This window comes from Daldinia vernicosa (assembly GCF_022497035.1).
Source record: "Daldinia vernicosa strain CBS 139.73 unplaced genomic scaffold F5Y00scaffold_1, whole genome shotgun sequence".
Classification (NCBI taxonomy): domain Eukaryota; kingdom Fungi; phylum Ascomycota; class Sordariomycetes; order Xylariales; family Hypoxylaceae; genus Daldinia; species Daldinia vernicosa.
This window is the reverse complement of record NW_025953917.1, coordinates 1091529-1116529: the sequence shown is the minus strand read 5'-3', so window position 1 is coordinate 1116529 and position 25001 is coordinate 1091529. Positions and strand designations below refer to the sequence as shown.

Genomic DNA, 25001 nt, shown 5'->3' with positions numbered 1-25001 from the left:
CACTAATACATATGTAGGACTTGTCAATTATGTCATAGGCATATACATAACTTATACATACATACATTACTAAGTAACTACTTTAGATAATCAACTACGTAGGTAATCATTATGTAATGTATAAATCTGATCTGACCCAGCCTTAACCACCTTTCGGGCACGTTATTCGCTGCATCACTAACTAATCCCAATACATTATACATAACAGAGATCTGGTGACCGTCCTAGCGGGGATCCCTTCAGATCCGCTACCCGTGCCACCAGCATGTCTCCTAGCTTCGCTCCGATTGGACCACCGCGGGCTCAAGTACGCAATCGACTTTGCTAAGGGGTGGCTGCTGGCTTACACGGGTGCCTGTCACCGGGACTTGACCGACTAGGTACCTCTTGGAGGGCTTTATTGTCCTGGCAGGCTGGCAGGGTCATGTTTATATTTATATAAGGCTTTCGGATACGAAATCGAGAATTTTATACTACAATATTGGTAACCGGGCACTATCCGCGCGCAGGAATAAGATCGGGGCGTTACGATGCGGATTCTGTCCTTTGTCGCCCGAGTGTCCCTGATCGTCGGCCGGGGAGTTACGGCATATCTCGAGACTGGCGATGGGTCTCAGAAAGTACTTGCGTCCAGTACGGCGGAGGGAGTTCTAGATAAGTTCGATCCTAGCAGTATAGTCGCCAGCACCAGAGAAGATGCGCAGAGTCCCGCGTCGTGCGCGGCTTGCGAGGTAGGACTTCGCTTTTCTGGACCGTATATAATCATATATACGAAGTAGCTAGATATACTAACGGAGCAGACAGTCAGTCCTCTTACAACTTAAGCTTATAGCTGCGGCAGGCGATAGCTTCTTCATCCACTCTATGACAGAGCTCTGCCAGCGATCCGGCGTACAGTCTCCCCCCCTTTCTTTCTTTCTTTTTTTTCTTTTTTTTATTCTTCTTTCATGGCCCCTCTCAGCTCACCAACTCCCCCAATCCTTAGGTCCAAGACGCAGACGTCTGCGCAGGCTCCATAGCTCTCGAGGGCCCCATCGTCGCGCACAGCTTGCGCGGCCTTGCCATCGGCTCCCGGACGTCGCGGCTGGTGTGTGTAGCGCTCATGGGACTATGCCAGCACCCCGAGGTCTTGCCGCATAACGTCTCATTCCCGTCGCCGAAAAGGTTGACGGGTAGACCGCCACCTAGTGGCTTGGAGCCGGTGCAGGTGGTGCATTTCTCGGATATACATATTGATCCGCTGTATGTCGAGGGCGCGAATGCGAATTGCACCAAGCCGATTTGCTGCAGGGAATACGCCGACGCTGACAAGCCCGGCTTCAACGACTTCCCAGCCGGGCGACACGGTGAGCACACATGCGACTCACCCGCGAGCCTGGAAGACAGCATGTACGCGGCGATCCAAGCCATCGCGCCCGACTCTGCCTTCGCCATCTTCACGGGCGATATCGTCGATCACGCTGTATGGGATACGTCTGAGTCGCAGAGCGCGTTCGGCATTGAGGATGCTTACGGGCGCATGGCACACGCTGGACTGCGCGTCTACGGCACAGCCGGAAATCACGAAGCTTCACCTGCGAACTCATTCCCGCCTACTCCGGCAAACGGCGACGATAACAATACCAACAATAACAGCAATGCCGCGCAATGGTTATACGACCTGCTCTCCACGACTTGGTCCCGGTGGATCGGCCCACAGGCTGCAGCTACGACGAGGGAATTTGGTGCGTACTCGGTGCAGCACATTTCTGGCAGGGAAGGCCTAGGGAAACTGCGCGTGATATCTCTCAGCACAAACATGTACTACGGGCATAACTACTGGCTGTACGAGGAGCCTATGCAGAGAGACCCGAGCGGACAGCTGGCGTGGCTGGTAGGGGAGCTGGATGCAGCGGAGAAGGCAGGCGAGCGTGTGTATATCATAGGGCATATGCCTATGGGAAATCGGGATGCCTTCCATGATGGGTCGAATTATTTTGATCAGATTGTGCGGCGGTATGAAGGGACTATCGCTGCTATGTTCTTTGGTATGATATTTATCCCCTTTTTCTTATCCCGTCAAGAGATATATATGCTAACCCGAGGCCAGGCCACACTCACTTCGACGAGTTCGAGCTATCATACGCAGACAATTCGAACAAGTCTCACTCCAACGCACTAGTAACCTCTTACATCGCACCCTCCATGACTCCCGCATCAGGACACCCTGCCTTCCGCGTCTACACCGTCGATCCCATCACCTTTGGCGTACTGGATGCTACCACATATATCGCCAACATGAGCGACCCATCTTTCTCATCCCCTTCGGGACCAAAATGGACAAAATACTATTCGGCACGGGAGGCATACGGGCCACTACTAGTCGGGGAAACTGAAAAGTCGGACGCAGGTCAGAAATTGGAAGAGCTAACTCCCGCGTTCTGGCACAACGTGACCTCGGCCTTGGAGCGTAACGAAACGGCGTTCGCGGAGTACTTTGCACGGAGGCGCCGAGGGTGGGAGATAGGGAGGAGCTGCGACGAAAAGTGTAGACGCGCCGAGATATGCAAGATGCGGGCTGCGAGAGCCGAGGATAATTGTGTGCCACCCGGCCTGCGGTTGGACGCTAATGGTGGTGGGGCGGATAACGGCCGAGGAGAAGAAGGGGTGGAAGAAGAAGAAGATGAGTGTGGAGGCTCGGTTGTGCGTGACACCTTGGGGAGTTTGGTTGGGGATGTAAATATGCTGAAGCTACTTGGGGAGTTGGCGGTTGCGAGGGAGTTATTATAGATGTAACTATATACTATTAGAATGTTAGGATGTTAGGATGTTATCTATACGCTAGCAATCTCCGTAGTTATAGACTTTAGAGAGTGGTAGGGTTCTAGATGAGATATCTAGACTTCCACTATATTATAGTCATATGTTCCCATGACTACCTAGTAAGCTTAGAGTTTTTTACCTTTACGGAACAGTAAAGCCATTTCCTTATGGACTTCATCCATAAGTTCATATATAGGTACCTGTAATTTACCCAGTCGCCAGCCCGCTACGGCTTCCCCTGCCATACTTCACCTAGGAAGTGTTCAATCCCGGTGAACTTGTAGTCCGGTAGTCGCTGATTCCACTCATCTGATATGTCCCAAGCACCCTTAGCACTACTCAGGAGCATACCCACGAGCACGCCTTTCAGCATGTTTGCTGCCTCCTCGCCCGCGACGCTGGGGTGGCTTGCCTCCAACTTCCACGACGCTGTTAGATTTCCGGCTTCGAGGTCTTCTAATTCGACCGTATCAACCGTGAAAGGGCCCCCTATGATGTTTTACCTGTTAGCAACCCTAGACTTGTAAGTGTCAGTGATCAAGTAAAGACCACCCTACCTCGGACTTGCTCGCTAATCTCGATAATTTTCGAGGCGCGAAGGCTATTGCCCCTGATACCACCAATCAGCGGCCACTCGCCTTCGAAGTCAACTGCCCGAGCCACGACTGCTGCCAAGTCTTGAACAGTGGTATAGGTCATGATGGGGTCGTGCCCCTTAACGACGATAGCGCGTCGGTTATGAAGATCGATGAAGGTATTAAGTGGTGTCAAATGTTTAGAGGTCTTTTGCGGGGTGGCAAGATAGTTCAAGAACAAGCCGGGCTGGAATAGACAGTATTCTAGGACCTGTGTCATCGTGAAGGGTTAGAGTTGACCCGCGACGAATTAACTAGGGATATTAATTTTCGACTTACTTTTCCCTTCTCGTTTACCTGTTTCAAATACTCCTTAATCTCATCTTTGCCTGTCCACCAAGGCATCCCTACACCGCTACGACTAGCTCTCTGTCAGCCGGGTTTCACATACATACTCTTGACAATTCCGAAAATAGGGTCAATTTCTTACCTTCCCCATTCGCTCGGCGCAAAGCGCTTCACGCCAGCTATGACCGCGGCATCAATCAGATTCTTCTGCGCCTTGTTCCCTGGGTCCTGGAGTAGCTGGATGAAGGACAGCACGGTGTCAACGCCACGCAAAACTGCAACCAGTTCATCTCTGTTTCCGTAATCGACTCGACGCCATGTAACACCATGCCAGTTGCCATCTTGACCTCCCACCTCCTATACTTTGGCTTAGAATGAAACTCCACGACTTGATCTGAGCAATTTGACCATGGTACTAACCCTCCTGCTTAAGATAGTAATGTCGTGTTTCTTGGGAGCCGCTAGAGCATCAACGACCTCCCGAGCGACTTCTATAGACAGATTAATATATCATAACCACTTCTCATATCGGGGTATCTTACCTCCTGAGCCTCCGGCAACGACGATTTTAACCATTGTAGCTATAATAATGATATGAATGGGAATACATCGGAACTGATGTTAGAATGAACCCGTTGTTATTTATATATGTACTGGACAATAGTGCTTTGAAATTGAAGGGATCCGCGGGGAGATTTACGGCGCTTTCAAGTGTCCCGTGGCGTTTCCGGGCATTTCCTTAACGGGATTGAATTGACCAATGGGGTTCAACCTTTGGAACCCGAAGTTCTAGAGGGACTAGGACTTTATATCACTCCCTTAAGGAGACGATTCGGTTTGAAATAAGAGGACATGATAAATGTTCATGTAAGGCCCATTATACATGAATCTGGGGGATAGGTATGTCGTTGTACAGAGCGAAAAAGTGCAAGTGGTAAGATTTAATTAATATTGCCTTGGAAGACAAGGATACACTTTGAAAGCGAAAAAATTTATAATTTTTAATAAATATACGTATTGCTTCGTTAAATTAGGTACCTGAAATATCATTTAGAGCTATACGTTCGGCTCTCAGATCTCCAATCGTCTTGTCGTACTCGTTCCGAAGCCACGCTGCGATATACGTATAGAGGCTACCCGCTCCAGCAACTGACGACTCGTCCGAGAAATGTGAACTAAAAAGATCAATGAGGGCCGACATCTTGTTTAGCTCGCTTAGAACTAAGTGGTTCCTGATAGAAGCCTGCATTTTCTGGTCCTCAATGCTGAACGTTCCTAACGTAGCCGGTACGTCAGTAACGATGAAGCCTGTGGTTCGGGGCAATATTCGCAGGTTAGGGGAACAAGCGCCAGCCGCTTCGCCGGGTTTTGAGGATGAAGAAGCCGAAGAGGATATAGCATCGGCGGTATGCAACGTATCAGAAGGCCATCCAGCGGCCTGCTGATACCATATTAAGATCCGAGAGATGATTGATGCATGAACCATAACTCTATGGCCAGACTTGGCGCAAGAGCACTCTAGAAGGCCACTTAGTCGGTCGATTGCCTTCCTATTGAAGTGAAGTACCTGATCCAGCCGGGCCGTTACAGTATCCGAGTTAGCATTAGGAGCGTGAAGATCCGGAGCAGGGCAGATCAGATCCGCAAAGATCTCGTATGACTCCCGGGCGCAGCTATGAGATGCACGGCTATCTTGGGCGCCGTGGATTTGAGCACCAACATCTGAGAAGTCAAAATGAGGCCACTGCTCGATATCTAGTGGGTTAAATAGATGAAACCCCCCCAGCTGGTCGTGGTTATAAGTGCTTGATAATGGAACGTCAGTGTTGCTTGCGGATGGTGATGTCTCATGTACTCGTCTTGGCTCTTCGAAGGCTGGATTTATAAAACTCTCTGTATTAGTGTCGGGTAATAATCTCTGCGCTTGTGTAGATGTTCTAATTGTAGTTCCGGGATCAGCTCTTGCGGATAGCCCCCTTCTCGGTGCTCTGCCGAGTTTGCGTGAGATGCCGTATATACAATCGATACCTAGGGTAACGCAACGGCGGCACCTGGGCCGACTGCGATCGCATTTGACCTTGGCCGATCCACACGAGTCGCATGAGGATCGCACTTTTGGGCTTGCCATTTTCGAAAGTTGCGACGCGTCTGATAGTCCGTCTAATGGTCCGTCTGATGATCCAGCCAAGGCAAAGTGCTTCGCTTACTTCTTAAAGTCAAGTAGCTTGATTTGTCCAAAAGTCCATCATCAATTCTGATTGGACATACACCCTGGTATCGTCTTACACGCTGACACGAAAGCGTCTCGCGAAACCAAACAATAGTCTTCATACCCAGCCTAAGTCCCAGCCTAAGAATCAATTGACGAAACAGTTGGCTAATAAGTTGCTTTGTATTAAGAAGAAGAAATGCATAGCAAAGTTGGTAGGTCCTAGAAACCCCGAGCTTAGGAAGTATAAGGCAGAAGGAAGTCAAAAAGGTAACGCAGCTTCCACAAAAGAAAAGGACTTGTCCGTGCACAAGGTTCAAGGCGTTTTATCAATTATCAGATGCAGCCAATGACTTACATGGGCGCTTTCTTCACACTTTATGCGAATTGTGGTCTGAGAACGCCATGAGGTCTACAATGGGGGTAAGAGGCACAAGTTAATAACTTTACTAAATACTATATCAAAATACAGCTAAAAAATATTTATAGGTACCTAAGGGAGGTTTTATTTTAATCTCCAGTACTTTCAAAAGTATATCGCAGACTCTTTTCGGAAGGTTATCAACAAGTGTATATTATATCCTTTGACTTATGCCACAGACTCACAAAATTACCATCCTTACCTCAGGAAAACAACCTAAAACAAACTGGTACTTTCTTTTGCATATAAATCCCAACGTAATCAGATGTACCAAGTCTCAATCTAATTGAACTTATAGAAATCCGTACACCTTAAAACTTTCAGTCCCAAAGACTTCTACACCGTGTAAGACATCGTTTATATGCAAAAATGTTAGTCACGCCGTGGATCGAACACGGAACCTTCTCGGGGCTATTGAACACATCAATGTGAACGAGAAATCATAACCATTAGACCACGCGACTTTGCGTTAGAAGCTTCGTTATCGGACGCTTCAACATGATTGGTTAAAATCTAGTTATTATATTATATGTACTGTGTATATAACTCGTTCTAGGTAATTGCTCAAGTTACCATCATTTGGGTTCTAGGCCTTGCTAAGTGGGCCTCCAAGAAAAAAAAAGTTTATAGCGTAGACTTCCATAGCACAAGAACAACCAACCCTAGGGGCTCCATAACGTAGACCCTAAGCAAACCCTACCCTACGTACACACAGTTTCTCTATAGAGAGAGAATAAAAAGAATGAATTGACCACCCTGGGGCTCGAACCCAGAATCTCCTGATTGCTTTCGATCATATTTTATTATGCTCGATCGTAGTCAGACGCCTTACCATTGGGCCAAGCGGCCTATGGGGTTTCTTCGTGAGGACGAAGACCCATTGCTTGATGGAGCAAATGCATAGCAGTATTATATATCTGTAAGTCTTCGTCTCCTTAGTTTATATTATGTTTACAAGCTCTCACAGCAATCATCTATGTATCAATACGAATTAAGCTATTCAGAGGCTTTGATTCTGTCAGCAGGTTGGTCCGGAGCCCGCCCAACCTGAAGCTGGTCCTTAGGTACACTTGGGACGGACTTCAGAGTTCCAGTGAATCCAACTTGGGATGCGATATTAACCAACAGGAGGAAATGGTCAAGACCATAGCTACCTATTCTTCAATCATAAAGTCATATAGTTAAAGGGGAAAAGGTTTTACGATTTACTATTGTCCTACGTGCCTTCTCCTACTTATACAAGATCCCTCTTCCTTCGCAGTTATTGTTCTCTTATATCAAGTCGAGGTCACGATAGATGTGAATAACGAATAACCTAGTAGATATGCTTTACGAGTCAATAATAAAAGAATGCAGTTCGTCTACAATCTTCAACGAACGATCGCCCATACGCCCCTATCATGATGGGCCCGTCGTAGTTTTACCATTCGCCTACTACTAGACAAGATAGGTATACGTGAAAACGATGTGTACCTAGGTAGGCCCGTCCCATCAGAAGGGCACTATTCCATCCCCACCACTTTAGCGAATGGGTCCACTAGAATTATTCTAGGACCAGGGATCGGTCTGGCCAGCTAGCTCAACTTCGAACCCTCTTCCTTTACACAAAGTTTTATAATACTAAAATCCAGGCCCGTCGTTCACCCAACCGTGGCCCGGTCACCACCGGCCTGGTTTAGCTCAGTAGCCCGGTTAGCTCAATCGGTAGAGCGTGAGACTCTTAATCTCAAGGTTGCGGGTAAGTTGATCGCGAGATCTACTACGTCTGCTACATCTAGCTAACATCTTCCTAATAGGTTCGACCCCCGCATCGGGCTCAATTCCTGATGCTTCCCAGTCAACTGGGATAAGCAACCCCTTATTTTTTTCTTCTCTTTTTTTCCCTCTTTTTACCCTTATGGCTCGGTGAGTGTCTAGGTACGCATTTCGCCCAGGTTTCTACCCAGGCAGTACCGCATCAGAATAAAGGACATTGAATTATACTGCACTTATGGCAATATTGAAAAAAATTAAACCCTTTCCCTTGCCCGTTTGCCGAAATATCTCTTGAGCTAATGATAGAATTGTATAAATACCTCCCTACTTTAAACATACATAGAACAGCTTCTATACCTACCTACCTCCTAGGTATTGATCAATACTCTAGCTGTGTACTTCGAAGGGTACTTTGAAGATCCTATGTGCTATGGACATGAACTCTTCTTAGGTAAACAGCCTTTATAAATAATCTCATACATAGCCGCACATAAGGTGCTAAATAAACACTGTCAATATCAAGCGTCTAACTTGTATTACGTAGTAAGCCGACCGAATCTATCCCTTCTATCACACCTAAGTAATATACTATATAACCATCCCCCTTACTAAACCCCCAAGTTTCTATGTAACAAAAATCTTGCTCGACCTAATAAACTACCTACTATGACCGAAGCCATGCTAGAATCAAGCCGTCACGCCCCCCTTCTCAACCCCTTATACCCCCTTTTCCTCTTCCCATAACATCCCTCCCGCTTCCCTCAACAACCTCACGCACTCGTCATTCTTAGCCCCCTGCGCCAGGAACAACGGCGTATTATTCGCGCGGTTGCGCGCGTGCACGCTCGCCCCCCTGACCAGCAATTCCTCTAGTATCGCCGGTTCCGGTCCCAGTGCTGCCAGATGCACGGCAGTGTTGCCCATGTAATCCGCATGCCGTAGTAGCACCATCGGGCCCTCGCCCTCGCCCTCGTCGCGGTCTGCGGCTTCCAGGATCTCGATAGTAGCCTGTAGATTTCCCGTCGCGATTGTATATCCCAGTGCCGTGAACGCTGCTTCGGGCCCGGTCAGACGGTCCGCCCACGAGGTGTCCAAACCGGCTGACGGGTGTGCGAAGGACGTTATCGCGGCGAGTTCGGTTAGTTCGCCGCGGATCGACCGGCTCATGCGCGCTGCGATCTCCGCTGCGTTGCCTCCCTCGCCGCTGGGCCCGGGGAGTAGCGCGAGGAGGTACGAGAGCTTGGTGAGTGCGGCTTCGGAAGTAAGATCATGCCCAAAGACTACGCCGGCACGACCGAGCGCGAACCCAGGTGCGTATAGCGGCGATACGAAGCCGTTGGTGCATTGGCTGACGTTGACAATGATAATACCGCGTTGGACGGCCGCGGCAATGACTTTAGTCAGGCTGCCGTCAACGCCCTCGGGTGCATTGCCCATTCCGAATGTTTCGAGAATCAGCCCACGTAGGTGCGGCACGCGAAGCACCGAGTCCACCATCTCAGGCTTGATACCCGGGAAGATGCGCACGCAAGCCACATGTGCAGTGTCTACGTACGACGTGACGCGGAACTGTGCGATCTTGGTCGGCCGCCGTACGAGCGACCAGTTCACGTCGACGCCGAGGCTGGTAACCTTGGCTAGAGGTGCGCAGTTGGGACTAGCGAAGGCATCGAATGAGGATGCGGAAACCTTGGTCGTGCGATTTCCGCGGAATAGTGTGTGGTGGAAGAATAAGCACACCTCGGGGATTGCGAAGGTGCCGGCTATGATGAGGGAGCCGAGTAAATTATCGACGGCGTCTGACTGGAGTGCAAATATGGGAGCCTGAGAGCCGGTTAGGATTACCGGTTTACCTAGGTCTTCCTAGATATAATATTAGTATATAACATTAGTGATGCTTGAAGAAGGCATGTCTTCATTCGAAGATGCATTCGAGCTATGGGGATAAGTTCGAAATGAGATTTCTTCACGGGTGGCATATCATATCCACATACCAACATAAAAGACAAAGCCGAAGCTGAATAAGACAGGGAGTCGGTTCCATGGAGTACCACAAAGCCATCGAATAGGTGATAATTAGCTTTGATAGTCGTAGCGATCTGAGTCCAGCCGATGCTGCTTATACTGGAAGAGTCTAGCAGCGGTGAGAATTCGAGGGCGCCGTAGCGGATATGTCTCGAGTATGAACTCGGCGGTGTGCGTAAGCTGTCGATAGTAACCTTAACCCCGTCCTTGACCGCGGTTAACGGGACTGTGTAAAAGTTAGCTATATTTTATATTTCATTTTATATTTTATCTATCATATCTGGAAATACAACGTACCTCTTTCTGACATATCGTTGAAAGACAGACGCGGCGCCATGGCATTATCTAGAAATCCGTCGACGGGTACGAGGCCGCTCGCCGATGGCTGCATGCATATCGTGCCTCCGGTGATGATGATGAGCACTCTCGACTCGGGATATGTAGTAACTTCAGCGTTGCCGTTTGCGGCAGCTGTGATGCCCCCCATCGTCGCAAGTGAGCAGGTAAGAGAGATAAGACAAGAGATTCTTTTTTTCCCTTGCTCTTATAAGTTATATCTCTATCGTCGATTTCGCCTTCTGATATGAGAGCCTTTATCTCTGCCGTCTTAGAGACGCCGTTTAAGACGTGTCTGAGTCGCACGTCCAAGCTGTCAATCAACCAGCCAGCCAGAGACTACCTTAATCAATGAAGTTAATAGTGTTATCTCACTTTAATTAGCGATCTTCACTGAAGTCCTTCTTATATATAAATCGTAGGCTCATCGGCCAGGATATAAGAAAACAACAATGAGAGCTATATCGGAACCTGGTCCCTGAAATTCGTAATACCTTTTTACGTCAAAGAAAGCGGGAAGCGGGAAGAGGAAAAAATCGGTAAACCTTCAAGGTTCGCTAGAACCGACGACTCCACATAAGACTTGAACTAAAAGTTAAAGGGACAAATACGAGTAGTATTGATTACCTAGGAGGTATGTAAGTGGGCAGTAGATACATTTTCTTCCTAACTTATATATAGAAGCCTGCTTGGGTTAGGCAGGCTTTGTATCTTAGATACCTACCTAGATATGTAGGTGGAATGAGATATATATCAGATACATATTAGATACCGGCGGATGCATATATGGGTATCTAGTGTATCTCAGTACCCCTGAAAGAGGATCAGGGATAGCCCAATCAAAAGGAGAACCGATGACGGACACCCGTTACGTATTTATTTATTTATTCCCAGACACCACCTACAAAATTTATACATGTATTTAATATTGGCCGAGGATTGATTCGGATGATCAAGAGGCTTCGTGGTCTCCCTCTAGGATTGCTTGGATTCATTATTTATCTTGATTCTCTATTGCAATATTTTCATCGTCGCTTCTTAAACATCGACAATATTCATCTTTCATAAGCCCAACCATCTAACCAGGCATCGAAAACAATCCGTCTTCGGTGGCGAATTTGCCACCTTTTTGTCGTGCTATATCGTAACTAATCATTACGCGGGCTCTCTATTTTCTTGAACCTGTCTCATCTTCTCTCTTGGGCGTTAGAAGAACCCTTCGCTTCCCACATTATTCTTCTAACCTTGCAAGTGACGTTGGATCTGACTGCTTTTTATCTTATTATTCTTCCATGTAGACATGTAGACCCAGACCGGCCTATTATCTGGTTGCCTTTTCGCGTATCAACCTCATGCTTGTATCCGAATCATACCCGATAACATTCGTAAGATAATGAAGCCTGTCTGAGGTTAGGAGCTATATCAAACACGAAGGGGGGAGAATGCGATTGGACTCACTTCTCTGCATTCGCCTCCTTCTCCTTGAGGTTCTCGAAGCGTTGCTGGCAATCTGCCCAAGCCAACGTCCGCTTCTTAGGTGAGATAGATTTGACAGTAAACCTGAACTGGCCAGTCACGGGCCGGTGATCAGACACCCGGACCTCGTGCCGTCTGTATTCAAGTTGCTGTATCCTACCAAAACCTCGGTGAAGGAGGCGATCGCACCATGCTGGGGAGCGCTTCTTCTCGCTGGTGTCGTAGTTATCAGTTCCTACGTCATATTTATACGTCGGAGGGAACTCGATGGGCATCTCGTCGAATGCCCTAAGTTTGAATGCCGGGTTCCTCCGGCGGGCTACGAGGAGTTGATCACGTTCTAGAAGTTTGGCCAGGTTGTTTTGTTTTACAGCGATCACGACCGTATCCCGCGACATAGTATCAATGCGGTAGTTGAGGTCACCGTTAAGTAGGCATAACTCGTGATCAAGGACCATGGTACCGTCGCCACCACCTATGTAACTGTCGATACGAACACTTGGGTCGCGCTCTACAGGAAGGAGAGCAGTTTCCATGATTGCGGCGATGTCGTTGTGTCGCTGGTTTGCTGATGATTGTCCCGCCGCAAGATGGCAATTAATGAAGCAGAGCGAAGTATCGTCCACCATAAATCGTATAATAATGGCACCTTTGTTGCCGTGTAAACCTCCCATTCCACGCTTTATCTCGGAGCCGCTGATATTACGTATACGATCACGGAGAGTCGATTTCACGAATATACAAGTAAAGAGGCCGACCAGAGTCGCCGTGTGGAGGAGGTGATAGAGATGTTCGGCCGGCATATAGTCATCCAGACATCGAACGAGAAAATCTCTCCAATCTCGATATTGATGGCTCATCCGCTCTTGGTCCGACGCATCTTTCTTCTTCGGCTTGAAAAAGCGCTTTGCTGTCGCAGTTTTATCCTCCAGATCAACTAGTTCTTGAAATCCAAAGATAAGAATATCGGGTGAATCGCTCGACTGCAGCAAATTTTGCATAAACATGGCATCCGACTCGGAGTATCTTAGGCTGTTCGGGGTTGAAGCTCCAGCATTCCACGTCATTGCCAAAAGCCTGATGTCTTCAAATTTGCAATATTGTGTATCGAGGGACTTCATCTCGTTTTCTAAGAAGTCGTCTTGGAGTAATCCGTCCCAACACTTTATCGTATTATCGGCTCCCAGGGTGACGGCCTGTAAGCGGTCCAGCTTATAGACGCTCGAGGGATCGGCAATGATTTTTATAACCGGGTTATCATGAGCTTGCCAGTCCTTTTTAATAACCCAAGGCGACTCTGTAACATCGTACACGCATATCCTCCCAGTATTAAAGCCTGCCCACATATAACTACCCACACCGGCCAGAGAATTGATCTTGTAGGAGCTGACATTGAGTACGCTAAGGCATGCAAAATCTTTTTGGGAATAGATGCTGACTTTGCCGTCGTTATGACCGAGGAAAACCTTTCCAGGCTGTGATTTGAGGAGAGCTCCGGATGTTACTTCGCCTGCTCCTTCTGAGACTAGAGGTCTCATAAGGACTTGCAGTTGATTCCGACCGCCGGCAGTAGGAGTGAAGATGCGGATTTCTTTGCCCGTCGCGTGCCATAATGTTTCGCCAACTACCATTGAAAAGGTATGTCCTTTAGGTAACCTATAAGTTTGATGGGGGTTGCCACCAAGATTCGGGACTCCGTCGCTCTCTGGTCCCCAAACATGCAGGGTTCCTCCTTCGTCTAGAGTCCACATCTCGTTGTAATGCCTGTAGATCTTGACTATCTCATACCGTCCATGAGCGTTCGTCTTGCTCTCGGTGATACCCTGAGACGTGATATCGGCTTCTATAATCTCGCCGACATTGTTGCCAATCCAGACTCGTGTCCCTTCATCTTGGATATCCGATGCAGGTTTAAACGCTACGGCTGTCGCTTTAATACCCTCTCCGTGGGCGAAGCTCATGAGAAGCTCGCCGTCCAGCAAGCTCCAGACTCGGGTGAGGTGACCGGTGGTACATACATACTGCCCACAAACATCGAATATCCTGGTATCGTACTTGGTAGGAATTTCATGAGTGCCTTGCTTGATGAAGGGCGGCCGCCGATTCACCCTGGTAGTGTCTGGGAATTGAGTTACAATTTCTACATGGCCCGTGGGGGCGGGACCCGAAGATTCAGGAGGGCGGTTATCTGCATCATGTACGCCTAGCTTTCTCGTAGAATCATAGGATTCGACAGGAGCCTTTTCTGAATGCCTATCTACTGTTAAGGATCTCCCATGAGCGCGTGACGGGGGAGGCGCGAATTGAGTGGTTGGTGTTGAAACTACACGTTTAGGCTGAGGAGATAGGGGGCTTTCTATAGTAGCACCAGCAGTAGTCACAACGGGTCTCGGAGGTCGAGGCGGTGGCCTTACGGCTGTATTTGCTGGAATTCGGGCAGAAGCTGGATCGGTAACAGTCTGTGGTCGGGCTGGGAGAATAGGTTGCTTGTCCGTAAGCTGAGAAGTGACAGGTGATCTGGCATTTCCGTTGACTTCGTAGTCTCGACGTATGGTTGTAATTGTATGGTGAACTGGGGGAGGATCAAAGCCTGATGGCAATGCGTTAGTCCTCGGTACGACCGTCTGAGACAGCGGTCGTGCTGGCCGAGTCGGGAGCACTGGCGGATCTTCACGATCGGGGCTGCTGGCGCTAGAAGGAGGGCTATTAAACGGCGAGCGCTTCTCTGCAATTTGAGGGGCCAATTCTAGTTTGTTTGCATTTTCCATCAGCCTTGAGAGTCTATTGGCTGGCTTTTCAGCACGATTCACAGGTGGAGGAATCGGCGGCGATGCCCTAGATTCACGTTCTCTTCTCAGCTCAGCCGATCTCCGCGGAGGAGGTGGTGATGGCGGTTGAGTAGCAGCGATCCTGGGAGATCGGCCGGGCTCGAGTATGGGAGTATGCGGTCGGCTAGAAATCTTCGAGGGTCGAGGCGAAGAAGTAACTGGGGTATTTGGAGTCTTGGAGGGATCAGGAATAAGATGGGTATTCGTATCGCTTTGTAGGAAAGAGAGCGGTCTTGCTTTCGGTGGTGACTGAGGTGGTTCAACCAAGACGGCAGGGGGCTTAATAGGTCTAGGACTTAACGGCGAAGGGTTCGCGACCTGAGCAGAATGAAGACCTGTAGTATTCAAGGCTTCCTTTGGCTTGGGCTTTCCATTATCCGCCGGCAAATTCCCACTCCGGGTAGGTCTCGTGTCTGGAATCGGGGGAAGATTTGGGGACGGCGACTGATTTCGTGTAGGTGGGGGCTGAGATTGTGTAGCTGCTGAACCATCTTTGGGCTTGTTCATATTCTCAAAATGAGACCTCAGGGACGAGACTGGTCTCTACAGCTCTGGTTAATATCGTAATAGGCATATTAGATTAGGACGAGAAGGTAGGGTATCTTACCAAGGACGAGTCGTCAGGACCATCTTGACCGTTAGACTCCATGGTGATGAGGGGCAAGTCTCTTATAAGCCTTCAATATGCCGCCCCTTGTGCTCCCACGGCATCACTGACCGAAGAGCTAGTTTCCCTGGATCATCCAACAGGATAAATCGGTAGCTCTTAAACCGTAAGCTTTTAACGATAGAGGTCAAGGTCAGAAGTAAGAGGTTAGAAATTAAAGTGGCTGCCACTGCGTTCGTGCTCGGTGTAGATCTTCTTCCAAAGAGTGCCAACGAATGAATGAGCACGTGGCCGTGTTAAAGCGTACAATTCTGGTTGGATAAGAAAGATGATGCCGTCAGACCGAATATTATAATATCAATGGGATGTTTTGGCCGCTAATTGTAATCATGTTTTTTTGTTTTTGTTTTCTTTTTGTCGGTTGTTTATCCCGTCTGTTGCAATTCAGTGTTTAACGTCGAGAGAGCTTCGGTAGAAAGTTGCAGCGTTGTCACGTAACGGTATAACGAATGAGGCGCAGTTCCGAAGAAGTAACGTGCATGCGGTCATACAGTCATACGAAAAGAAAAAAGATGTTATTATTTGAAATTCGTCTAGGTTTAATATGTTACGCAGTCTTTTGAGGGTTAACGAGCGTTTTAATTTGGGTTCTCCTTTGGAGTTTGGTCCCAAACATGCGAAACCTCTAGTGAGTGGCTACTTGTGCTACCGAATTGCAGATCTTTAGGCGCATTGAATATTCCCGTCTGGACTTGAACAAAATGGAGGTGTACAAACTTAGTACGTACACCTGTACCTAACTAGTATGAGGTACCCATACACTAGGCAGGTACCTACGTAATACCTATTCTCGTACGAAACATCGAACTCTGTTATCCTTAGCTTGTTTCTTTAGGTACCTTACGTACATTACCTCTAGAGGTAGGTACGAAGTGGTGTATATTATGTACCTGATTGTAATAACGGCATGCACATGCACTGCCCATTTATGGTGGACTGAAAGGAGAAGTTGCAGGTGCCGGCCCTATTGCATGTCATAGGCCCTGTCATAAGCCCCGGTTGCCGGTACTGGCTGACTGGGTGCCCCCAAACACTGGGACCCGGACAGCACCCAGCTCTTGCTACAGAAGGCGACGGTGGCTAAAAAAAAAAAAAAAGGTCGACCAAGGTACGCTAAAACGACGGGAGTGCTTGCAGGGTTGTACTCATCTCTATCCTGACCTGATAGCCGGGGATCATAAAATAAACGTACCACTTTATGACTTTATGATTTTGACTTTTATGATGAATGTTTTTAATCTTTTAACTTTTTCGAGCTTCCCACGTTAACCTACTTACCCACCTCTATTTTTCTTTTCCCTCAAATATCATTGAGATAATCGATATAATCAACAAGCTAAGTCTAAAGCACCCATAGCCAACATTCAAGATCAAGATGAATACAGTACGTATCTTATAAAGAAAAGGCTAGGCACAGCCAGCGCAATTATGCTAACGCCCCGCTCTTAGGTTAAATCATTCTGGTAGGTAATCGCAACGGTTGCGCCGCCTAATGAATTATCCTACTGATTGTCTACGCTTTTATATAGGATGGGATGGGGTTCCCTCTGCCTTGGTATGTATTTATACTATTATTTATAATATAGTTGCGCCACTGTGAGCTTCCTTCTCACTCTTGTCTTGTGCTATAGCCGGCGCGGGAGCGTACTACTTTGCGAAGAAGAGTATCAATGCAGACAGGGCCGCGCGCCTCGAGGAAACTCGCCGAAAGAAGCAGATGATCGACTCTCTTGAGTACTCGAGCAATGTCCCCAGCAAACCGCTCTCCGCATCGACAATGGGCGGTTCTACAAATGGAAATGGCACGCCAGCCCGAACTGATACAGCCGGGTCACCGAGCCAAGAGGCAAGCCGCGACCCAGCACCGACTCGGCATGCTCCGGCTACAGAAGGACAACAAGTAATAGAAAAGAGCAAGTACGAGAGTAGCGCACCATTTACGAGTCCAAAAGGCGATCGGTTCTCTTAGTCGTGGTTAAAAGCTGAGCTGAGCATACCCCATAATGAGAACATTACGAAAACATACGTGTACACAATATTTAGAAGAGACGGATGAACACAATTCCATTCCCAAATATTCCCAAATATTCGTCATAACAGCAATGGTATCTTGATACGGACCGGTTGGTCGGCCACGCAATTTGGCGCCTTGAAACCTTGAAACTCTTGGATGTTAAAATGCGCCATACATATTTATTTGAATTCCTTCATATTTACTTGGTCAATTCTGGGATTGTATCTGTACAAATGAGTTTGAAAACTTGCGGTTACTCGAGTTGATACTTGGGTTATTATTACGCCGAGTGCCACGGCCAAAAGGGCTGGAAGGGTTATGTGAGGACATTAAAAAAAAAGGGTCTTGTCAAATCGCTACGTAAATTAAGATACGTATCTATCGGAAATATTTAGTCCGACGTCTATGTACTGGGCAGCCAGGGTGCCACCTACCTAATGTACCTGCACCAAGCGTCCATGATCTAGCTTAATATGGTTAGTGCAGCAGGTCAGACTAGAAATCTGCTCAAGTAACCAATCAAGTTAAGAGCCTTGCATCTACATACTAAGTTTCCTATAATTCCATCATTCCACATTCCATCATTTCATCATTGTTCTTTACATAGTTGTCTACCATTCAACCACCGTCAACTTCGAGAAATTCGAGAGTATGTGCTCTATCGGCATTGTTCTCATCATCACTTTATAACCATGGCGTCGCCACAGCTAGCTATAGCTAGAGTGTCCTTCTCTGCCGTACTCTTACGTCCGGATCCAACATCATGCTCGCGCGGCGAGATTGACGAGTTCCTTCAGCTGCTCGACGCGACCATCTCGCGATGCTCCTCGCCCAATGTTCAGGTTTGAGCAACACAATCTTTTGAAACTTGGTGTCTTGTGCGACAGCTAAACGGTCGCCACATAGAAAAGCAAGCATTGGATATTAAAGAACCTAGTCCAGTCTCCTGCTAGAATCGCCGCCTTGGGGAAATACTTGACGGCGGTGGCTAAGTCCTTTAACTTGGATCTTGCCGCTAGTAGGCAAGCCCGCGAGCCTTCTTCGAAACGTAAACGCCTCCATATACTCTACATTCTGAATGATACGCTATACCATGTCCATATCCGGGACCGGAATACCAACTTCGCGCAAAAGTTGGAACCTACTATCCCGGACATCATTCAACTTGCTGCAGCCTTTCCGAACTGCCCGAAACATTCCAAGAAAGTATTGGACCTTATAAACCTTTGGGCCGAAAAGCAGTATTTTTCGGAATCGTTTATTCAGAAACTTCGGACTACTGCTCAAGAAGCACCGCATTCGGCCACCAAGGTTGATACGACTGTTGACGGCACCCAAGTCACGGGTACAAGATCTTCCAAAGATGCTCCGTTCATCATGCCAGCCATGCATGGTGATGCCACTGTCTCATGGTATGACTTGCCCGCAGCGAACTGGCTACCCGCTATCGAACCCAACTCTACGAGACCAATGAACCCCGATATCATCAAACCCTTACAGTTTGTTGCCGGCCCTGCGGACGAGAAATTGGTCAAAGCCGTTCAAGACTTATTAGTTGATGTGGATCGCATTTACAGTAGAGGCCAGCGCGATGTTGACGAGCACACCGAAGACATCGATCAGCTAGGACAGCGCGTTGTGCTTGATAAGACGACTGGGAACGTTATCGATGGAGATAGTTACTATGGCTGGTCTCGTGCGTTCTGTGAGAAGATGAAACAGCGCCGCAAAAAGACAAGCGCTTCTGGGGATGGACACCGCGGACGCGGTACATCACGTTCGCATTCACGGTCACGAAGTTCATCTCGTAGCTCATCGCGGCCCGCGCACAAGCGACGACGTGTATCTAGCTCGCGAAGCTCTAGTATAAGTCGAAGTCGAAGCCATAGACGGAGCTATAGCAGAGACCGTCATAGGCGAAGATCGTACAGCAATTCTCGTTCTCGTTCTCGTTCTCGCTCAGCGGATCGACCATATGATCGTCCACTCTCGCGATCCCAAGGAAGGAGTCCGCCGCCTGCTCCGAGGCCATATGATCCTCCTCACTTCGCCAATCTGAACGGAAAACCGCTACCCGGTTTTCCAAATCAGCCACCACATCCAAATTCTCAATATCAACAGCATTCTACACCTCCGCCTCCGCCTCCTTTCCCACCACAACCCTTCCCCCCTTTACCCTCGGATCTCAGCCAGTTCATAGCACCACCACCCCCTCCACCGCAGAACTACCAGGGCCAATGGCCACCACCGCCTCCGATCCCGCCAAACATGCCGCCGAATTGGATACCTAACATGCCGATGGGAGGATGGCCTGTACCTCCCCCACCACCGCCTGGACAACCGCAGCAGCACCGTGGCGGCTTCCAGCAGTACGGGAGAGGGGGTAGGGGAGATTACCGCGGACACGGACACCGTGGGGGCTGGGACCATCGGGGTCGAGGTGGTTGGTAATCATACCCAGGCCCGAGCATAGCCTTTGGATGCCGAAGCGATTGTATCGTATTTTGCTTGGTATCTGCGTGCGAGGAGACAGTGCCCCATCGCGATATCAGAATATGACATAGTTTAATAAGAAGAGAATTCGATATCTCGATGACTTCGTATTATGTGCTGGGTTCCGAAATATTTAGGTGCTATAGAAACCAGAAGTGTTATTCGTGATGATATGACTGATAGCTAAATGTATCTAAATAGTTACCTACACATAGTAGGTCCAGAGCTGCGTACGTACGTCCTTGTTAAATATCAGCACGCGCTGCGTATCTCATATCTCGAATGGATATCAAAACGGATGGTCATCTATTCGGGTCTGTCCTCTACATTATCAAATCGCAGATCTACCTGATATCCAGGTACCTACCTACCTAATGAATGTATAGTATATAAGTGCTTCTAATAGGGGCTAATTCAAAATTTCAACTACATTAGCTCATTTCACATAATATTTTTATGGCGCACCTTCTTCGATATTCTTTTCAAGTTTTCGAGTATCTAACGTAGTTCCTAACCTAACCTAGCCTAGAAGAAGAAGAAGATGATGATCTTCGCTCTCGTCTCGGTAGAGACAGAGATAGAGATAGAGGGAAGGGGAGAGAGTAAGGTAGGAGGGTGGGAGAAATTGCTATGCTAATCTATCTAACTACGTGCTATCTACTATGGTTTGTTTTGGTAAACGTAGCAAAAGTATGTTTCCTGGCACCTGGCTTTTCCTTCGCTTATGTGCGAAGAATAAAAGCTAGCCCAGGCCTAAATTACCAACCTGGCGGTATCTGTGTGAGTTATGTCGTCGACGTTGCCATGCAGTTCATTATTCGTCCCTATGCGTGGCTTCTTTCATCGACGGCTGGACCACCATCCCGTATCCATTAGAAAATGCTAACGTTTTTCTACGCCTTATGCGTAACACCTGTTTTACCCGTCCTCCGAATTTGCAACGGCTACGCCGGTCGATAAGCTAGGAGTTTCGTACCGCAACACATATCTTGATGCGGATCCCGGATCCGCAGGCACTGATTGCTGTTGACGTTCTCGCCTTGTTCAACTGGCAATAAATTTTACGTGAGGTGAGAAACCAATCTTAATCTTGGACTTGGTATATCGCCTATTGTAATGAGTACCGGAAGACATGAAAGTGAATCCACTCGTAACTTTGCGTAAGTATTGTTGAACCCGAGTGACTCACGCCGTAATCAGCGGCTCTCGATTCAAAAATTGTACGTCGTTCTTAACGTCTGCTGATCTTGAGGCTGCAACTGGCCAAAAAATTGGTCGAACTGGGGGATGATCTGACGGTAGATGCCGAGAGCCTAATTTCTTGTCAGATCTTAATTTTATCAGTTAGATACTCGCGATTGCTCACCTTCTGGAAATCCTCATGGAGGCCGTTCTTGGTCTCACTGCGCAATTTTAGGTCCCTATATCGGGCAATCGCAGTAAAAAAGTGCAAGAGGGATTTCTCCATAGCCATGGGGTTCTTCTCAACAATGGCGGTAAAGCCCCGGAATGCAGTTGCTTTCTCGTCTGACGGATCAACCTCATCCATAGAGATGAGGAAATCTTCAGCAAAGTTAGCCAGGTGCGGTGCCAGAAGCTCGCCATTACCGAGCCCAAGCCGTCCCAACGCAATCGCGGCATTTTCGGTCACCCCTTTGGGTATACCTGGGTTAGATACTATTTCTACAAAGCGTTGGAAGAGCTCTGGTACGTAAGGTGCCATATTAGACTTGTGTCGAATGGCGATTTCTCCTGCGGACCAACAGGCATTGTTAATGACACCGAATCCGTTATCAATCTCTTCGTCAATTATGTTGTCCAGATCCAACTGTCTCAAGAGGACCGGGAAAACGTTCGGTAGTGACGGTTGCAATTGCTCGAATACGTACTTAGCACAGTCTCCGAGGAGTGCGTATGCCGACTGTCGTACTTCGTCTGTCGGATCTTCCATGCAGAAGGTCAAGAGCTCGAAAAATGCAGGCTGAGACTCCTGGACAAGCTTCGAAGATTTTGCCGGATCTAGCGCCTGGATGATAGCACTGAGGAGATCCAAACTCGTAACTAGGAAGTCTTTGTCTGGCGCATCGAGGGATGGGTTACTTGCTAACGCTAGAGATGCTTCTAGATTTTGATGAATGATGTTGACACAACGGACAAAAATCGGTTGCGCATAGGGAGTAAACGCATCGTTCAGTGCCATGGCAACATATGATAGGCACTCCAATAACGGGAAAAGCTCTCGGGACTGGTCGGAAACCTTGGTCCACCTCTCGATGAGCGCTGGCATCAGTTCGTTAACGAGATCGGGTCGGGCTAAAACAGGCCCTATGTGTTCGGCTAGTGTCTGGACACAGTCGTAGAGGATATACATATTCCGGTCTTTATACTTCTTGAAGCAACGGACGAATTGCTGAATGATCGGGAGGCTGTAAGGCTCCAATCGCTTACCGGCTTTCTCCTCGAGATTAGCGAAGGCGGACGCACCAGCTTCTTGAACCTTCTTATTGCTGTCCAACATTTTCGTCAAGATACCTTCCATCATGGGCTCGAAGTAAAGTTGCTTTTGTTGCGGATCCGTCAGATCTGCAGCCCAGGAAGAGTAACGACCCAACGTCCAGCAAGTAATTTGACGGACGACAGGCTCGGGATCATCCAGAAGAGAGATCAAGTAAGGCACCAACTGAGGGAGGTGAGGCGTGACAACATTGATACAACCCTCCGCGACAGCGCCAAACGCGAGTACTGCAGCCTCCCGATACGGCCAATCGGTGTGCCTGATGTTTTTATTCAGGTATGGCATAATAGACTCAAATACCGGGTCCCTAAAATCACGAGCGAAGACGTCGAGTGCAGCTGCAGAGCACTTTCGTAAGGTCCATCGCTCGTCCGGACCCGCGTCATCTCCATCATCCAAGTCATCAATCTCGCCTTCCTCCAGGTCGTCGTCCATGCTAGCCAATTTTTCATAGACATTTCCATTCTGGGTGGAATCCGCAGAACTATCCTTGTTAGCTTGTCGCGCTGATGGCTTCTTTGCGAATGCGGGTTTAATATCCTGTTCAAGATCGTCTTCATCCTCGTCATCAGATGCGCCACCAAGAAGCGCGATATCCTCAGCGCTATATACCATGCACTGAAGAAGAACCGGGATGATTTTGCTGATGTACGGGCTTAAGGAATGCCAGAGATGCTCGTGTTCGCCTACGGTAAGCCAGAACTCCGCAGCATCGGTGGCTAAATCCTCATCATCACTCTGCTGTTGCGTAATGATGTAATCGACAAGACCCGGGAGATGCGGCTGGATCTTGTCCGGGCGAGATTCAACAAGCTGGGCAAATGCCCTACACACTTGCCTTCGCACGTCATTGCTAGAATCTGTTGCAAGTGAGAATAAGTGCTGGAGCAAATCGTCGATGGAGTTGAGCATAGCCTGAGATTTTCGACCTGTAAAGACGTTGATGGCGGTCAAAGCATGAGCGCGAACCTTGGGCAACGAACTCTTAGTAGCCTGGATCAACTTGGGGAGAATGAAATTCAGCGGCCGTTCGCCGTTCAGCTCGCGCTCCAACATCTTAGTGTTGTCTTCACAAATCTTAGCCATAGCCGCCATAGCACCCTCCTGTGCTTCGTTCGTAACTTGGCCGGACTCGTTGCCAATCATCTTCAAAAGCTCTGGCAGTAACTCGGGCCAGCTCATTATACCACCTCGACGAATCATCTCAGTTGCGATAACACCTGCGTAATTACGAATTTGAGCATTCTTGTCTTGCAAACACATAGGAATTCCCATCTTGATCAGGGTCAGGCTGCTGTCGGAAACTTCTTTGGTGCTCGTCTTAATGTTATTCTTCAACATAATTGCGGCGGACGACCGTATAAGAAAGTAATCTTGAGCTGAGCACTGTAGGCCACTTGGAGGTTCCTGGCTGGAGAATAGATAGACGAGGTAGTTGTTAATATCGGGAGACGACTTCGCTTGCGTGAGCATCTGCAAGAGAGAAGCTTCGTATTAGCTCGAATTGCTGCGACTATTTATAACTAGATCAAACCATAGCTATCGCCTGGTCGGGCATCACAAGAGGGATTTCTTACAATCTCGGCCTGTTTCTGCGCAGCTTTATCGAAGCCGCTGAGAGAATCCTTGAGACAAGCAGCGAGCGTGCTCAAGGACTCGGGCGAGGGTTGCCACGCCATGATGGGCGGCAAGTAAATGAGAATCTCGGATGTGTGCGCGTTCGAAATCCCAAGCCTAGATTGAAGGCACTCTTTAAATGCCTATGATCTCGCGATGGTAATAAAAGAGAAGAGAGGAAGGGGGGGTATAAGGGAGGGAAGAAGATCAAGCGTTGATTGTCAGGAACATGGACTCTGGGGATTGGTGGGGTCCTAAGGCGATAGACTGGGCAGTTGGCGATAATGGAAAATAAGATGAGATATGAAAATTGAAGAGTAGAAGGGCACTGGTAGAAGGGGGGGGGTTAAAAGCTTTGACACCTTCTCTGGTCTTTTTCCCTTTTTTTTCTTCTTCTTCTTCCTCCTTTTTGTTGTCCTTCAAGGTTTAGTCTGGATTGTCGCGATGATGCAAAACAGGGCAAATGACCTGTTGCGGCCAATGTCAATTTCCTGCTGGCTTTGCGAGGAGAGACCGTGACCTTCCGGTTATTGAACCATGATCCAAGGGCTTAAAATCCTCTTTTAGAAAAGGTTAATGGTGGGGTGGTGCTTGGGTGTGGTGTGGCAGATTTTACGTTAAAACGTGCTTAGCTCTTTTGAGAAGTGCTAGGCGCTTCATACAGTAGGTTAGGTAGGTAGGTAGTGATACCTACCTCACATAGCAAACTTGGCGTATATATAGGTTACAGTACATAAGTAAGTAGGTAGGTACCTTTCTTGGTGGTATAAAATAATGGTCCACCGCCCACCTAACCATTATCGATACGGCGACCCCAACCGATTATACTTACCTAAAAGACCGTGGCAGGGAAGATTTGTTAGTGTAAGACGCTCATTGATACGGTCAGACGGCGTTTATTATGTACATACATGTAGATA

The 25001-nt window shown here is 48.1% G+C and overlaps 8 protein-coding genes, 2 non-coding genes and 1 pseudogene across 11 annotated transcripts; 4 read left to right on the top strand and 7 right to left on the bottom strand.

Moving 5' to 3' along the window:
• The first annotated feature begins 161 nt into the window (after positions 1-161).
• Positions 162-2903, top strand: F5Y00DRAFT_222974 (sphingomyelin phosphodiesterase). Its single transcript, XM_048005810.1, has 4 exons — positions 162-731; positions 805-891; positions 986-2027; positions 2090-2903. Exons 1-4 carry the CDS (start codon positions 531-533, stop codon positions 2767-2769), a joined length of 2010 nt encoding a protein of 669 aa, XP_047870319.1. The 5' UTR covers positions 162-530; the 3' UTR covers positions 2770-2903.
• A 46-nt stretch (positions 2904-2949) lies between these two features.
• F5Y00DRAFT_6100 (NAD(P)-binding protein) lies at positions 2950-4405 on the bottom strand. Its single transcript, XM_048013889.1, has 6 exons — positions 4268-4405; positions 4146-4216; positions 3868-4082; positions 3717-3798; positions 3360-3648; positions 2950-3291 (listed from the first exon to the last, which is right to left on the bottom strand). Exons 1-6 carry the CDS (start codon positions 4299-4301, stop codon positions 3029-3031), a joined length of 954 nt encoding a protein of 317 aa, XP_047870318.1. The 5' UTR covers positions 4302-4405; the 3' UTR covers positions 2950-3028.
• Positions 4406-4755: 350 nt separating this feature from the next.
• Positions 4756-6187, bottom strand: F5Y00DRAFT_267582 (uncharacterized protein; the record flags this gene model as incomplete). Its single annotated transcript, XM_048012093.1, has 1 exon — positions 4756-6187. The coding sequence occupies exon 1, from the start codon at positions 5851-5853 to the stop codon at positions 4756-4758; it is 1098 nt and encodes a 365-aa protein (XP_047870317.1). The 5' UTR covers positions 5854-6187.
• Positions 6188-6728: 541 nt separating this feature from the next.
• F5Y00DRAFT_t4 lies at positions 6729-6819 on the bottom strand. The gene has a single exon. It is a non-coding gene; the product is annotated as a tRNA-Val (tRNA).
• A 284-nt stretch (positions 6820-7103) lies between these two features.
• F5Y00DRAFT_t3 lies at positions 7104-7204 on the bottom strand. Its single transcript has one exon. It is a non-coding gene; the product is annotated as a tRNA-Arg (tRNA).
• Positions 7205-8041: 837 nt separating this feature from the next.
• Positions 8042-8172, top strand: F5Y00DRAFT_t5 (annotated as a pseudogene). The gene has a single exon. The product of its transcript is annotated as a tRNA-OTHER (tRNA).
• Positions 8173-8827: 655 nt separating this feature from the next.
• F5Y00DRAFT_256879 (asparaginase-domain-containing protein) lies at positions 8828-10622 on the bottom strand (the record flags this gene model as incomplete). Its single annotated transcript, XM_048010479.1, has 3 exons — positions 8828-9973; positions 10105-10361; positions 10433-10622. 3 exons carry the CDS (start codon positions 10620-10622, stop codon positions 8828-8830), a joined length of 1593 nt encoding a protein of 530 aa, XP_047870316.1.
• Positions 10623-11669: 1047 nt separating this feature from the next.
• F5Y00DRAFT_6061 (DNase I-like protein) lies at positions 11670-15722 on the bottom strand. Its single transcript, XM_048013881.1, has 2 exons — positions 15383-15722; positions 11670-15318 (listed from the first exon to the last, which is right to left on the bottom strand). Exons 1-2 carry the CDS (start codon positions 15422-15424, stop codon positions 11926-11928), a joined length of 3435 nt encoding a protein of 1144 aa, XP_047870315.1. The 5' UTR covers positions 15425-15722; the 3' UTR covers positions 11670-11925.
• A 912-nt stretch (positions 15723-16634) lies between these two features.
• F5Y00DRAFT_6024 (uncharacterized protein) lies at positions 16635-18002 on the top strand. The gene is made up of 4 exons (XM_048013876.1): positions 16635-16826; positions 16892-16905; positions 16972-16997; positions 17074-18002. Exons 1-4 carry the CDS (start codon positions 16818-16820, stop codon positions 17409-17411), a joined length of 387 nt encoding a protein of 128 aa, XP_047870314.1. The 5' UTR covers positions 16635-16817; the 3' UTR covers positions 17412-18002.
• A 1-nt stretch (position 18003) lies between these two features.
• On the top strand, positions 18004-20007 carry F5Y00DRAFT_6018 (uncharacterized protein). The gene is made up of 2 exons (XM_048013875.1): positions 18004-18298; positions 18363-20007. The coding sequence occupies exons 1-2, from the start codon at positions 18149-18151 to the stop codon at positions 19905-19907; spliced, it is 1695 nt and encodes a 564-aa protein (XP_047870313.1). The 5' UTR covers positions 18004-18148; the 3' UTR covers positions 19908-20007.
• Positions 20008-20415: 408 nt separating this feature from the next.
• F5Y00DRAFT_222966 (armadillo-type protein) lies at positions 20416-24724 on the bottom strand. The gene is made up of 3 exons (XM_048005809.1): positions 24042-24724; positions 21316-23937; positions 20416-21262 (listed from the first exon to the last, which is right to left on the bottom strand). Exons 1-3 carry the CDS (start codon positions 24141-24143, stop codon positions 21161-21163), a joined length of 2826 nt encoding a protein of 941 aa, XP_047870312.1. The 5' UTR covers positions 24144-24724; the 3' UTR covers positions 20416-21160.
• Positions 24725-25001: the final 277 nt, after the last annotated feature.